This window comes from Lichenostomus cassidix, chromosome 2 (assembly GCF_008360975.1).
Source record: "Lichenostomus cassidix isolate B80296 chromosome 2, HeHo_3.0, whole genome shotgun sequence".
NCBI lineage: Eukaryota > Metazoa > Chordata > Aves > Passeriformes > Meliphagidae > Lichenostomus > Lichenostomus cassidix.
In genome coordinates this window covers 67,019,478-67,034,270 of record NC_139482.1, presented here as the reverse complement: position 1 = coordinate 67,034,270, position 14,793 = coordinate 67,019,478, and the positions used below count along the sequence as shown (strand labels likewise).

The 14,793-nt window shown below is 50.8% G+C and overlaps 1 protein-coding gene across 2 annotated transcripts; it reads right to left on the bottom strand.

Moving 5' to 3' along the window:
• Nucleotides 1–1,285: 1,285 nt before the first annotated feature.
• NRN1 (neuritin 1) lies at nucleotides 1,286–10,223 on the bottom strand. 2 transcript variants are annotated; one of them, XM_085051966.1, is made up of 3 exons: nucleotides 9,586–10,223; nucleotides 5,326–5,470; nucleotides 1,286–2,616 (listed from the first exon to the last, which is right to left on the bottom strand). In XM_085051966.1, the coding sequence occupies exons 1-3, from the start codon at nucleotides 9,638–9,640 to the stop codon at nucleotides 2,385–2,387; spliced, it is 432 nt and encodes a 143-aa protein (XP_084908092.1). In that variant the 5' UTR covers nucleotides 9,641–10,223; the 3' UTR covers nucleotides 1,286–2,384. The 2 variants fall into 2 exon arrangements, with proteins under 2 accessions (XP_084908092.1, XP_084908093.1); XM_085051967.1 differs by lacking the exon at nucleotides 9,586–10,223 and adding an exon at nucleotides 5,590–7,121.
• Between the last annotated feature and the right edge of the window lie 4,570 nt (nucleotides 10,224–14,793).

Sequence of the window (14,793 nt, the reverse complement as noted above, 5' to 3'; positions counted from 1 at the left end):
CGGAGCCCCTCGCACCCCAGCAAGGGCTCCCTCTCCCCTCTGTCCTCGGCATCTGGCATTTCGTGCTACAGGAAACCATAACAGCAGCGCCTGACCTCATGAATACAGAGATGTGCACAGAAAAATCAATTTAGGTCTAGATCCTCTGTGGGGAGGGAAAATAACCCAAACCATTTAAACAAAGCTCTGCTCTCCAGGGTTTTCCTTTTTCTTTGGTGGTGGTGGGGATTGAGTCTAGAGGGAGGCCAAAGTAAAACGAAATTCAAGCAGACCTGTGCCTGCCGAAGCGAGGCTGGGCTCTGCAAAGCCCCCCCAACACACGCATAATGTATTTTATCATTAAAAAATCAACATTGCTTCCAGTGGTAAAGGCGCCTGGCTCTAGTTCCTGAGCACATTCGTTGCTGGGATTCAATCCGTTTGGGAAATGCAGATTGGCTTGCGACCCACTGTTTGATTTATGAACTGTTACATTTGCTATTGCTTACACATTACATTGCGGACCTTAGGAAGGGAGGGAGCAGGGAGAAGGGGCGAAGGGGAGACCCTGCCACCCTACACATTGGCAAAGGAGAGCTATTGCACAGGCAGCGGCTCCCCAGCGGAATAAATCACCTTGCACCAATTCGTGGTCCCTACCTCCCCATCACCCACTCTCCCATCCACCCACGTCCGATCGCCAGTTGGGCTCTGGTCTTATAAGTAAAAAGGACGTGTTTACTCTTTGATGTGTATTTCTTTATAAAGGCATCAGGCGTCTATAAATAGCCGAGGTTAGAGCAGCTTCTGCTGCGAAATCAATACCCCGTCCCCCCTTCCCCTTGCTCCTTCGGCTGAGCTGCCTTATTAATTATGAAAGGGCTCCTCTGCGCCCCGGCTCCGGCTCCGCAGCCTCCTTCTTAATGGTGGTTGCTGCGTTCCCTCCGCCGGGGCTCGGCATCGCTCGGCGCCCGCGGGAGATCCGCGCCGCCCGCCCCCGCTCTGCGCGGGGCTCCCTGCGCCAGCCCCGGCGGCTGCGGAATGGGGGGCTGCGGTTCGCGGCTCCGGGAGGAGGAGGAGGAGGGTGGGAGGATTTACAGCATATTTTTAAGGAGGGAAAGAAAGAAGAGGGGGGAAAAAAAGAGAGAAAGGCTTCAACTAAGCGATTCAGACGCCCTGTCCTTGTCTGAACTGAAATTGCTGCGTTCGTCAAGGGATGGGTTCAAGATTTAGACTTCCTTGCCTTAAAAGCCCTGTCCTTTCCAAGTTACTCTAGGCATATTTTATAAAAAGGACGACACCCTCATTTCAAACAATAATTTTTATTTTATACTTCTGTCTATACTTTGTAGCAAATCTTTTTTTGTTATTTTTTGCTGAATTGACTTTATAATAAACTTTTGTTTAAATTACATTTTTCTTCTCTTTTAAAATCAAGGCTCTTTTTTTTATTTTTTCAAAATCATTTTGCTGTTGTTGTTTTTTTCCTTTAGGTTTACATTAAAGCCCCCTTTTTGTGATCTCTACGGTTGGATATTCAGGTATTTTACTGGTATGTGTAACATCTAAAACAAAGAGGAGGAAAAAATTAAAGGCAGTGAATTCGGAAAGATGCCTTCGAACAGCAAGTAAAGGTAAACTCTCAGAGATGTTTAGCAGCATTCCTTCGTTCCTCCGGGCATTTAGATACGTCTTTTTTTCTCTTGCTCCTTCCTTCCTTAGCTGTTCGTTTCCCTCTCTTTCTCTCCCTCTCTCGCTCTCTTTTCCCCTTGAGGAAAAATGCTCTTTTTTATTTATTTTTTAATTTTTTTTTTCAGTGGAATGACCAAAAAAAACAAGCGACTGTGGAGGAAAGATGAGAGATTGTGAATTATTCACCATATGCTTCACACGTGGACATCTACCTTGGATTTCTCGCCAGTGCCTTTTTCTGTCTGCGGTTTTTGTTCTCGCCTCGCACACTGCCACATTTTTAGCGGAGCCCGTGGCTCGCCGGGAGGTACCCGGCCGGTTACAGCCTTAGCAGTAGGTGGCCCAGAGCCGTTCCTGAGATTGCGTTTGCACAACGAGGGCTCGAGTTTGTTTCTTTATATTTTTTTCTATTTTTGATTCGAAGCGATAGTAAAGCTGAGGTCCGATTTGGGCTGCGCGCCGCTGCCTGTTTGGTAAGATTTGGCAAATAAAACACAAAAAGAAAAAAGAAAAAAAAAAAAAAAAAAAAAAAAAAAGGAAGGGAGAACGCTTCCAAAGTCCTACATGGGTGTTTCACCATCATCAGCCACCACCACCACCATCATCATCATCATCAACCACAGAAAAGCACAACGTCCCCAAAGCAACGGATGGACACTTCCTCTATAGATCCAGCACATGGAGAGGGTGTGGGTGTGAGTGTGCTCGCCCCCCTAGAAAGGCAGCCAGGTCACTAGGGCAGCCCACAGAGCCGCCAGGAGCAGGGGCAAGGCCGGCGGGAGGACGGATGGTGCCGCGCCGCTGCCGCCTCCGCACAGTTCAAATAAGCTGCCTTGGAAATCGAGGTTTTTGGATTCCCGTCTCAATTTCTCCCAGAGGTCTGTCGCTCCTTCCTGGCAATCGGTGAGCGCTGTGAGGGTGCAGGCGTGGAAATCATCCCAGTACCTGCAGGAGGGGAGAGCAGCCGGCGTCAAAACAGGCCCGCGCCCACCTTCCCGGGGAGGGGGTCCGCCCCTCGGGCCCGCCGCCCCCTCCTCCCGCCGCCCAGCCCAGCCGGGCATGCCTAAAAGGGAGGCTGGGCGGGCGGGGAGGAGCCGCTGGCTGTGCTTTCGGGGGTCCCCCCATCCCCGACCCCGCCTTCGGCACCAGCCCGGGAGGGGTGCTGCAAAAATTGCTTTGCTGGGTCTCTCTGCCGAGGGATCTTTGCCTGACATGGGGAGAGGACACGCACCCCTCGGGTTGTCAGAATCCAGCCTAGGAGCCAGCGGGATCGTCCCGAGGGCTTTTCGTCACCAGCGAGAGAGGGCAGAGGAGGGTGGGAAAGGCATCGGTCGGGTGCGGAGCATAGAGACTCTTGGGGGGATGCCCCGGGGCGGAAAAGGGCCCTTACTGCAGGGAAATGACAAGGAGGAAGAGTAGGAGAAGGAGGAAGGAGGAGCATCTTCCTCTTCTGGGCGCCTCGCGCCGACCCGCAGCAGGGCAGCGGGAGGGACCCCTGAACCGTGGCCAGGGCTCTACAGGCAGCCAAGGGATTGTCCTTCCTAGGATAATTTCCAGCTATTCGCACAAGTTTTCCAATTTTTTCAATTCCCTTCTTCACGGGGACTAAACCGGCGTTTGTCGCCAAGGCGGGACCCATCGTCCCATGGACCACATAGGGAGGGTAAGGGAGGATCTTTCCTCTCCATGTCTGGGTTATCAAAAATCACCCCGAATCTGCCCTCTGCCTTCTATTTCCCTCACGCCTCAAGGCAGACGTCTGCAAAACTGAGTCTTGATTTTCTTTCTTTTCCTTCCTTTTTTTTTTTTTTCCCCAAAGTAGTCCTACAGCCTCTAATTTATGAGCACTCTAAGCTGGTTGTAGACTCCCAATGTTTGCTACATTTGTAATAAATAATGAGATACTGAGAAGCCAGAGTCTGAGAGTGTGCCTCTCCTGCAGTATTTCTGCTGTAATTGCATCTCCCAAAGGAAAATTAAATCTTTCACCATCTTCTTTCAATACACATCCCAGCACAGGGCGAAGGCAATCGGATGGAGGGAGGTGGTCGGGAAAAAGGTCTTTCTTGAAAAAGAGGTACTTTTCACAGATCAGGATCACATCTGGTCTGGCACGCGAGGGCAAAAGATATCATATCAGGACGCTGCAGCCCCTGGGTATTTATTTCTGTTGCAGGGCACAAGGTAAACCGCAGCCCAGCATTTGCAGCGAGGTGACAGCCTTATTAGGTGTTTGAGTCAGAAATATCTAGGTAGGAAGAGTTTTACAGAGTCTCTTCTCTCTTTTTTTCTTTTTTTTCTTTTTTCTTTTTCTTTTTCTTTTTCTTTTTCTTTTTCTTTTTCTTTTTCTTTTTCTTTTTCTTTTTCTTTTTCTTTTTCTTTTTCTTTTTCTTTTTCTTTTTCTTTTTCTTTTTCCCCTTTCCTTTCCTTTCCTTTCCTTTCCTTTCCTCACCTCACTTTCCCATTTCTTGTCTTTTGTTTTCTGAGTCTTGAGGAAAAAAATAAAAACCACCAAACCTATTCCAAATTTATTTATGTCTAAATATATTCTCTCGTTTCTAAATGTTTTTGTGGTTTTTTTTGTTTTTGGTTTGGGTTGGGTTTTTTTTGTTGGTTTTTTTTTTTTTTTTTGCTTGGTTGGGTTTTTTAAAAGGGGAAGTTTGTGCCGAAAAACAGGTCGAATACCCTGTGCCACAGCAGCTTTTACTTTTTTTTTTTTTTTTTTTTTTTTTTTGGGGTGGTTTGGTTTTGAGTTTTTCTGTTTTGTTGTGTTTTTTTCCTCCCAGACATATCGAAAATGCCCGTCTCTGCCTTCCTGCCCGGACACGATTCTGCAAGGCGAGCTCTATTCTTCCCTTTATTATCATTGTTGTTGTTGTTATTGTTATTATTATTATTATTATTATTCCCCTTTATTGTTGCACTTTCCTTCTTCTCCCCTCTGTGCCAGGAGCGGGGCGAAACTGGGGGCAAATGGGCTTCCCGGGCCATGGGGGTGGCGGGGGAGAGCTGGAGCTGGGACTGCCGCCTCTCTGCAGCTGGGCGATTCATATCATGACTGGGGCTCCATCCTTTTTGATTACGTTTTGTTTTCCGAGGAGTCACCTTCCCAGCGCCGGCTGTCCCCGGCCCGGGTGGGCATCCCACCGGCCTCTGCCCGCGGCGCTCGGGGGAAGCGCGGAGCCTGCTGGTGAGCGTGTCCCGGAGGCAGCAATAAGGAAAGGGACAACTACCCCCGTGCAGCTAATGGCAGCACCCCAGTGCAGACCAGGGGGATGGATAAAATACAAAAAAGGAGCTAAGTAGGGAAGGGAAAGAAAAACACAAAAACAAAAACAAAAATTCAAAACAAGCCGGCAAAAAAAAAAAAAAGAAAAAAAAAAGAAAAAAACCACCTCAGATTCACGGAGGCAAAAAAATTTAAAAGACATGGTAAAAATTCCGTCCAGACTTCACTGTTCGCCAAGCCCGGCCTGTACCCACGGCAGTGGGCTTGGAGAGACCCTGGAGCAGAGAATTCAACCCCAAAGAGTAACCCCCGCGTTTCTTCTGTTCCTTCCCTCCTTCCCGCCACCACGCAGCCTCGCCCCCCTTGCCCAGCCCCGGGTGACCCATTCTCCCCCCGCGGCCCCGAAGGAGAGAGGAAACACCTACGCGCAGATCGTTTGGAGATTTCTCTTGTCGTCCAGGTCCTGCGGGTAGTTGGCCATGTTATCGCCCAGCCGCAGCAAACAGTCCGAGAAGCCCCTAAAGACCGCATCGCACCGCCCCGCCGCTCTCACCGCCTGCACCAGGTACGCTGGGGGGGCAGGGGCACAGGTCAGCACCGCCGCCCCCCGGCCCTCCGCCCCGCCGCCCCGACTCGCCTCTTCCCTCCTCCTCCCCCCGCCCGCCCCCAGCCCTTGCTAAAGGCGCGACCTGGGGCAGGAGAGGGGCGGTGGGACCGAGCCAGCCTCGCCATCGGCCACTCGAGGAGGCGAGCCGGGGGCTTTTCGCCCTTTGCTTTTTTAATACAGGAGGGTTCTGTGCTCGTGGATTAGCGGCTGTGATTTTTTTTTTCCCTTTTTTTTTTTTTCTTTTCTTTTTTTCTTTGAGGGGAGAGGAGGAGAAGAGGTGAAGATGCGCTGCCTGCTTCTCCCCGGACTTGATCCTTTGTTAGAAAATTCCGCCTCGAAGCAGCAGGAGCGTTTCTCCGCACAAACGCAGGCGCACGCACACGCACACGCTCCCTTATCGCCCAGGTCGCTGGGCAAACACCGTGCAAGGCGCAGCGGGAAAAAATAATTAAAAATTAAAAAAATCACTAGGAAGAGCTGCGATAGAGAAACGCAAAGAAGGGACCGCGAAGTCACGCAGAGAGCTGCGGAGGAGCCGGCCCGGCCGTGCCCGTGCTTGGGGCGGCGGGGAGGGACCGGGCCGGGGGAACCCCACTCCCCCAAACCCGCTGCTCCGGCACCCCTCGGGATGGCTCTAATAAAGGACACTCGGTTCAGTACAACAGGAACCAATGGAAGAGCAACAGCCTGCAACGGGGGGAAGAAAACGAGTTAGGGGGCTCCTCCTGTGTGCCCCGGGAGGGACAGGACGGGACGCAGGACCCGCTCCACGGCCTGTGCCGCAGCACAGCATCCCGCACAGCATCCCGCACAGCATCCCGCACAGCATCCCGCAGCAGCGCTGAGGGCGGGGGTTCCCGGGCACGGCGAGGGGCTAGCTCCCAGCCGCTCTCCTGCCCGTGACGGGAGCCGGGGACGCCGCGGTGTCCCTAGGCCTGGGGAATGTCGCTGCGGCCAGCGGGGGCGGGAAGGGGCTTCCCCCCTCCCTTGAGGAGGAGCCCCTTGCCGCCCACACTCCGGCTGGGCGGGGGTCCCCTCCCGCGCCGTGTCCCCAGGGAATGGCTGTGACAGGCTGTGCGTGCTTCCTTGCCAGGTACCGGTTACAAGCTAAATGGCTGACTCCAAAAGAGACTGTTTCAACCCAAATCCTCCTCTTGCCGTTTGATTCATCGCTAACATGACTTGGTGGCCACTCCCCTCTACACACACACACACACACACACCAGCACCAGCCGTCACATCAAACCCCCCGCAGGCTTCAGACATTTGGCTACGATAGGAAAAAAAGCCAGGCAAACAAATAGAGAAGAGCCGAAGACCATCCCGAAGGTAAAAAACCATGTCCTATAAAACCCGCGCCATCCCGCTCCAGCAGCTACAGCGGAGGGGGAGTTGCCATGAATTTCTGCAACAAAAGTGTCGGGCTGTGCTGAAAATACGGGGTTCGAAGAGGAGCCGTACCCCAGGCAGGGGCCGGGGTGTGGGAAGGGGTCAGGTTTGGGACCAGCGGAGAGCCGAGCATGCCTCGCCCTCGAGGAGCAGCCTGGCCCTGTCTGCCCGCGCCTCAGCCCCCGCACAGGGCATCCCCGGTCCAAAGCTGCCCTAATCCCGCCAATAAATATTTAAAAAAGAAAAAAACCAAACAAACAAACAAACAAACAAAAAAAAAAAAAACAAACGGAAGAAGAAGAAAAAGAAATAAAGCAGAAGCGGATGGACAAGGTTCCTGTTTTTCAAAGACCACGGGATTTCTCATGAGCTAGGTCTCTTGTGCTTTGCCGTTGCCACGACCTTCCACACCCTCCATTCAAAGATAAGGGTGTTCAGAAATGTGCAATGCAGCAGGACCGCAGGAGCCCTCCGTGACGGACCGGGCTCCCTCCCGAAACCCATTCCCCGTTCTCCCAGTCCTGCGGCTGGTCCACACCTCCTGTCGCTTCCGCGGAGACTCAGTCCACCCCACCCCCACCTCCTCGGTCACCTCCCAAAATGTCAGGGATTTAGGACAGCTCCAATCCCCTTATGCCCAAATAAATAAATAAATGTTCTTTTTTTTTTTTCTTTTTTTTTCTTTTTTTTCCTTTTTTTTCCCCGAAGTCCCGGTGCACAGACATTTTGGGAACTAGCCGAGCATCCATTTCACACGCGCCTTTACCGGGGACGGGGCAAAAGCAAACGGCCCTTTGCAAACCCCACACCCCCAACCAGAAGATTATTCCGGGGGTGGGGAGGTGTGGAGGAGGTGGGGGGAAGGTTGCCCGAAATACCTAAGGAGAAGCAGAGGGAGAAAAGACCTCCACGAGCTTCAAAGCCGTCCCCTTGCAGGACACCGCAAAGCCACCGCACCGCCACCATCCCCGCGGTGTGCAGCAGTATTTGGGGGTAACTCTCCAAATGACTGCTCATGCTCACGCCAGCCCGGGAACGGCATTTCCCAGAGACTCTAGCTGCCTTTTGAAATTTCTATTAAATCCATCCTCGGCTGAACCAAACAAACACAAAAGAAAGAAAATCCTCCTCCTCCTCCTCCTCCAAACGAACGAACACACAAACAAAAATTGCAAGGACTGAAATTAAGGATAACATCCAAATAAAGCCTTCCCCCTTCTTTCTCTGACAGTACAAAAACTGGCCGTCTGAAGAGTTCAGCCTTATTTAAAATGGAATCGTAATACGAATGTAGGGCTTTGCATCATTTAAGCACATTTTCCAGAGGTCAACATTTCACTGCAATATTCCTTTCCCTCTTTCCCCCCCTCCCTTTTTCAGATGAGGAAATGTTCAAGGCATTTTGCCGCCCTTTCTAATTCTCCCCTCCTTTTTCCCCCCCTTTTTTTCCCTCTTCTTTCTTTGGTACCCACAAAATGCTGCAGAGGTTTTCTGGAGGGGAGGGTGACCGAGCAAAAGGATCTCTAAATAGCAATGCCGAGTATTTTTTTTTTAATTGTATCGTAATTCCTTTGCAGGCAAATATTTTCAAAGGGCTCTTCACGCCTGACAGTCTAGATAGTAAAAGACGTGCTTTAATCATCCTTTCCTAAAACCACAGTTTTGGATCATGCTCGGGAACCTACATATCCAGAATATAATCTTTAAAATTTGCCTGTAGGGGACCAAAGTGGTCATTAACTTCGAGAATGTTTAATGCCCGTAACTAAAAAAAAAAAAATTCCAGCAAAGAAATGTATAAAATGAGCTCGAGAGCAAACCAACAAAAGCAACCAGCGAAAACCTCCAGATTTTAAACAAAACCAGCAACGAGTACACAAGACACACACCGGCATGGAAGAAAACCTGTTCTATTTTCAGTAACTGCACCTATAGAAATTTTTTGGACCTGCTCGATTTTTCACAGGTCTTCTCCAAGCACTAAATTAACGACTAAATTAAATCGGACTCCGCGATTTTAAAAAATAATTTAAATTTGTTTAATCGCCACAAAGAAACAGTGGATTGTTTCTTTTGATTTAGTCATGGGTTTTCCTTAGTTTTAAGACGCTCTGCAAATGGGAAAACCTTCTGGTTCCCAAAGGGAGCCCTTCGCCTGTACCCCTGATTTTCTGTAAAAAAACTTTCCAGCTAGATCTCTCGCAAGCCATTTTGTGCCAGTTCTTATTTCTCTGTCCCTCGGGGAGAGGGGGAAAATTTCTTAGCAGTGGAGTCACCAAATTCTAAGTGGAAGGGAATGCAGGGGATATCCGAAAACCAGATACAAACGCAACCGTTCGTGGGGACTGAGAGAAAAGGAGGGAAAAAGAGGAAGAAGGACAAGGAGGAAAATAAAAAGCGAAGTATGAGTGAGCATGCACCGCTTTAGGAAAACGAAAACCAAAAGTGGTTTACGAGGAATCAGAAACCGGTTCCCTTTCCTGCGGACTCCCCTGCCTTGACAGCGTGCCGGAACGCGAAGCTGTCCCCGCGAAGGGAGCGCGGGGAGCGCAGAGGGGAGAGCGGGGGTCCCGCCGCCGCCGCCCCGCACCGCAGCCCCCCGCGCAGGTGGTCCCGGCGTTCCGCTCCTGCATGCATCAGCCGGGCTGGGGTGCGCACAACTTGACACGGAATTTGGCAGTCCACTTACCTATCTGTACAGCAAGGATCAGAGAAATATAACTGCCGTTCAACTTAAGTCCCATCCTACATTTAGTAAAACCATTTGCGGCTGCAGATCTTTAAATAGTTACTTTGGAGAACGTGGGGGAAAGCTGAAAAATAGACATTGCCAACAAGTTCCGAGCAGCGGAGGACTTTGCAGACAAGGGGGGGAGACAAGAGGAGAAGGAGAGGAAGAGGGAGGCAGCGGGAGAGGGCGAGGAAGGCTGGCTGGGAATGGTTCGCTCCATTAGGAGGGGGCGGAGGAAGTACAGCCTCACGCCCACCACCGGCCCTGACGTGGGGGGATGACACCGACCGGGTTTTTTCCCCCCTTCTTTTTTTTTTTTTTTATAAATGTGCACCTTGGAAGAGGAGCGCCATTTATAGGCATCACAGGCTGGATTTACCCGCTCTCCCCGTGTCCCCCCGCCCCATAAATCGCCGAGAAACTCCCCCCGGCTCCCCGCGTTCCTCCTGCCCCGTGCGGTGGCGATGGGGGCGGCAGCCGGGACCGTCCCCGCGGGGCGGGAGCGCTGCGGGGGCGGGAGGGGACACACAGACACACACAGACACAGACACACAGACGCACACACACAGACACGCACACGGAGGAGCCGCCCCCCGGGGGTGGGGATAGCACGGCAGAACCCCCCCGCCCCCGGGGCCGCCCCGTCGGGGCTGGCCGGCCCGGCCCCCGCGCTGCGCAGCGAGCAGGGGGACAGCGACGCGCGGGGGTCCCCTCCCCCTGCCCGCCCCTCCCCCACCATGACGTCACCCTGGGCTGAGGTTTGGGGGAGCGGGGAAGGAGGGGGGCTGGTCTCTCCCGGCCTTTCTGCCGCTGCTAATCCCGGCGGCGGCAGCCCGGCGGGGACACCGCAGAGGGTGGCGTGGCGAAAGGGGTCACGCGTGGGGCAGCCCCGGGCAGTCGCGGTGGGGCCGGTGCTGGCCTGACCCAGCCATCGCACCGCATCCCCTGGGGACAGGCTACAGGTGGGATGGGGCCGCCCGAGGCTCCGATGAGCCCTGCCGGGGATAAGGCTTGTTCTGGGCTGCTCTGTCAGCCAGGCACCCTCCCGGGACCGTCCTCAAGGCCTTCCCCTCCAGCAGCATGAGGGACCTCGAGGTGCCAGCGTGGGTTTCTCCCTGTGCTAGGTAATCAGACAAAACTCCATCCTACAGCATTCTCCTGTGGCTCTTCCACTGCACTGTTCTTCCCCCCAGCTCAGCCCCGACCTTCACCACCCATCTGTAGCATCTCCAGGATCCAGTGAGGGGCTGGTCCGAGTGAAAGTTACTGTTGGTTTCCCATCCTCCCAGTTCCCCCCAGTCTGCAGTCCTACTGTGCTGCAGGGTCCTGGACCAGCTACCAGTCCCTGTCTTTTGCAAACCACACGTGTCAATACTCAGGCCTGAATGAGAGAGAGTCAGCAGATGTCAGGCTGGGTGCCCATGATTCCCATGGGCTGCAGATGCCTGAAGCCCACCTGTCAAGGACAGGGATTGCAGGGGGTTAAATGACAGTGCAACTAGGAGTAAAAAAACTGGAAGACGAGCTGAAAAGCTTCCTTGCTGAGAGCTCCATTCACAAAATAGTGCTGGTGAATGCCACTGCCTCTTTAGGTCTACCTGATGTGTGCAGTGGCAGCCTGCATGTGCATCCTCTCAAAGCCATCAGGAACTCCCAACCTCTGTTTCTCCAACTCAAAAGCAGGGGTGATGTTGGGTAGCTGTGCCAGCCATCAGCTGGGGCCTGCAGATGAAAAACACTGGCTTGCCACCTCTGTGCCTTTCCATAATTTCTTTTTGTTCCACCTTTTTCCTATTTATAGATCTCCACTATGGACAGAGAGAAGAATTAGAGGACAGAGCTGGCTGAAAACTAATCTGAGGAATTAAAAAAAAAAAAAAGGTTCACTTTCAGCCAGCTCTCAGAGCCAGCTCAGCACGTGGGCACATGGTAGTGAATGAAGTGCAAGGCACAGGCCATGGGGCTGTGTCCCCTGGCAGCTTGCCCTTCCATTCACTCCACCATAAAGCTGCAGCCCAGAGCAGGATTGTCCTTTACACACTCCTGAAGACATTGGCAGTGGTAAGGAGGCTAATGCTGAGCTTTGGACAGTGCACAAAGTTCTCCTTCAAAGTAGCAGAAGTTTGGAGTTTAACATGGAGCTAAGAGGAACCCTTTTAAGCAGATCTTTGCTGCTGTGGTGATGAATGGTGTTGTAATGCATAGGAGAGATTGAGGCAGTTATCAAAATGTGGAGCTCTGTCCTTTTCCCAGGAGGGATGTTATCCCAAAAGATCTTTTATATTTCACGGTCGGTGCATTATCAGCATTAAAAATGAAGAGGATGAAAGGAGTGTGGATTGAGGTACATGGGTGTAAACCTTGCACTTACCAGTTCTTGGCAGCTTGGCCATTTGTGGCTGTGTTTGCTGTTAAGAAGGACAAGACACCTTTGCAGGAGCACCAGGTTGTGGAGGCTGCAGCAAGAGAAATTTCTCATTTCACTTCTCTGCCCTACTGATAACTGTATTGGTATATTGGTTTATTATTTCTTATTGGTTTATATACATATTTGCTATGGTTTTGTTTGCTCCTTTTTTCAGAGGGCAGAGAAGCTATAGCTTCAGGTTAAATGTTGGGCTGGCTCCAAGAGGCTTGTGTTGAGCATTACAGTCTGCAAATCTGCTTTGGAATGAACTTTGGGGCAGTTTCCAATGCACAATCAGGAAGAGTTTAATATCTGGCTTTTGATATGTCCATCACTGCCGAAATGACTGTAGCCTCTGGCAATCTGGCCACAATTCTCATAAGAACAGGCATTTCTAGGGGATTTCTGGCCAAGCAACAACAAAAAGAGATCTCACAGCTAGAGGCATCAATTACAGAGGAGAAAAGGGTCTGGCCAAATTCCTCTAAATGTTCTTGACTTTTGGGGCAGTCCAGATCTGTCTGAAATTCAAGCCTGGCTCCAGCCTTACCACCTTCCCTGCCCCAGGAAGGGACCCACTGCACTATAGATTCTGAACAAAAGCCAGCAGTTTCTGCCCATCTCAAATAGCAGCACTCTCAGCTCTATTGGAGCCGGGGAGCAGGATGAAGTGGGGACAGTTGTTTATCAAACTGTCCTTTTTTTCTCTTTATTTTTTTCCCAACATGGTATTAGAAGGTGTCATGTTTTAGAAGGTGCTTGAATATCCGCCCATCTCTACGAGACATCAGTCTGTGATTGAGGAGACAAAAAACTGACTGTGCCCTGCTCAGTTCCTGTTAGGACAATTTGCTCATCAGCATGATTTTGCCCTTGTTTTTAAGATAAAGCTCTTCACCCTGGCAGCAGCAGCCTCATGCTCCACTTGTTAGGGTTGGCTGCCGTGTCATCCGTGGTGGTGTGTGCTTGCTGCCGTGGCGGAGGCAGACGAGCAGAGCCCACGACTGCTGGCCGCAAATAGCTCTGCCAGGGATAGCGACGGGCACAGCGTGGGCTGCTCTGTGTGCCCACGGGGCTGCGGGGATATTTGGGTGGGCAGCCCTGTGCTGTTGCTGCTGGGCACAGAGCGGAGTGCTGGGCAGCTGATTGAATTCCAGCTCAGCTCCATCGGAATCTTCTACCACAAGGGGACCCACCGCGTTTAGAGGATGCGTTTTCTCATTTAGTTTTTGGCTGGCTGACTGTCATGGCTGAAACTCAAAAGAGGCAGCCGGCTCAAGGTAACAGAGAGACGCTTTCCCCAGCAAAGCTGTCTGTACCTCCACAAATTCTTTTCCCCTTCATCCTTTTTTTTTAAATGCAAAATATCTCTTCAAATATCACGCACCACGGGCTTTTTATTTCATGTTTTCAGGCTAGTAATAGGGACAAAAACTAAATCTTTGGAGCTGTCAGTCAGAAACTGATTTATTCCAAGCGTCGTCTCGGGTTGAAGGGGAGGGTCCAGTGATCACGGTGATATTTAAAAAGTCCCTCCCATGGGTGTTGAGCAATGTATTCGCTGTTAGCTCATCCTGCAGTAACAGCACCTCTACCAGGAGGTGACCGTTTGCTTTTTCTCTCCCTCACTGCCAGCCAGAGATCTGGTCCTGGAGAAGCTGATGGAAACAGGAGCCAGTGGCTAGTGCCTCAGCACCCTCCTGTCTCCTGAGAAGGAGGGGTGGACTGACTGACAGCTTTACAGTCCTGCAGACGTGGCTGTGCTTGCTTGTACTGTGACTCCTAGTCCTCAGCTGCTACCTTCCCTAGAGGAAGGTGGCCAGCCAGGAATATATATGCAAATATCAAACCCAGCTGATAAATGAATAGCTGTTCAAAGCATGATCCTCCAAGATTATATTTAAGCAGAAAAATTATGAGAACACATTGAAAATGGTACAGTAGGATTAAAGAAATACCTTTCGCTAACAACCAGACTGCTAAAGCCTTCTTTTGGGTGGTCTTGTTCATTAGACACCTGGCTTCATTAGAGGCTGGATGTGTATGACTTTAGCTAAGCAGAAAAAATTAAAGTTATGTACCAGAATTTGCCCCACATTTGCCTAGAAATTAGTACTAAAATAGTGTTTATCATTCACCATGAAAATCATTGTCATTTCATGCCTGTGAAAATATATTTCTGAAATGTAAACTGTTGTTCTGGTTTCAAATGCAAAACTGGGAAAGAAAAAAGGTATATGGTTGAGTGGATGTAAAAGGGACATTATTGTTGGATACCAAACCTTTAAAAAAGTGAAAAATGCTTGTTAAGGTATTTGTAAACTATTTGACATAATAAAGAAAGATCTGATATAAACTTATAAAGTGATTAGAATAATGGAAAATTCAGGCCCAGCTTCTGGGATTTTCAAAGGGAAATACCAGAATGCCAGACTCCTCTATGTTAATTTGAGAAGCTCAGTCTCTGTGTTCATTCTTCAGTACTTTTTTTTCTTTTAAGAAGCAGTCTTCAAAAAACAAGGCATCACTTGACCATGATCAGCTTGTGCCAGCCAATCCAGTAAGGATAGCACTATCTATTGCAGAAAGAGCAGTGTTTGCATTTAACTGCACTCCTCAGGGATATATTTTTAGGAGGGTGCCTGTGCATGCACTCAAAATGCTGCTTGTGAGCATGACCCCTTTATACTGGATTGTGGCATCGGCGCTGCTGCTGAGCCCAGGCGAGCTGAGGGGAGGCATGAGAGCCTGTGCTTCTC

Coding starts and splice junctions, on each gene's coding strand:
- NRN1 (XM_085051966.1), bottom strand. CDS start 9,640: ATGGGACTTAAGTTGAACGGCAGTTATATTTCTCTGATCCTTGCTGTA. Junction 5,471..9,585: donor GATCCTTGCTGTACAGATAG/GTAAGTGGACTG, acceptor CTGCCCCCCCAG/CGTACCTGGTGCAGGCGGTG. Junction 2,617..5,325: donor AATCTCCAAACGATCTGCGC/GTAGGTGTTTCC, acceptor CCCCTCCTGCAG/GTACTGGGATGATTTCCACG.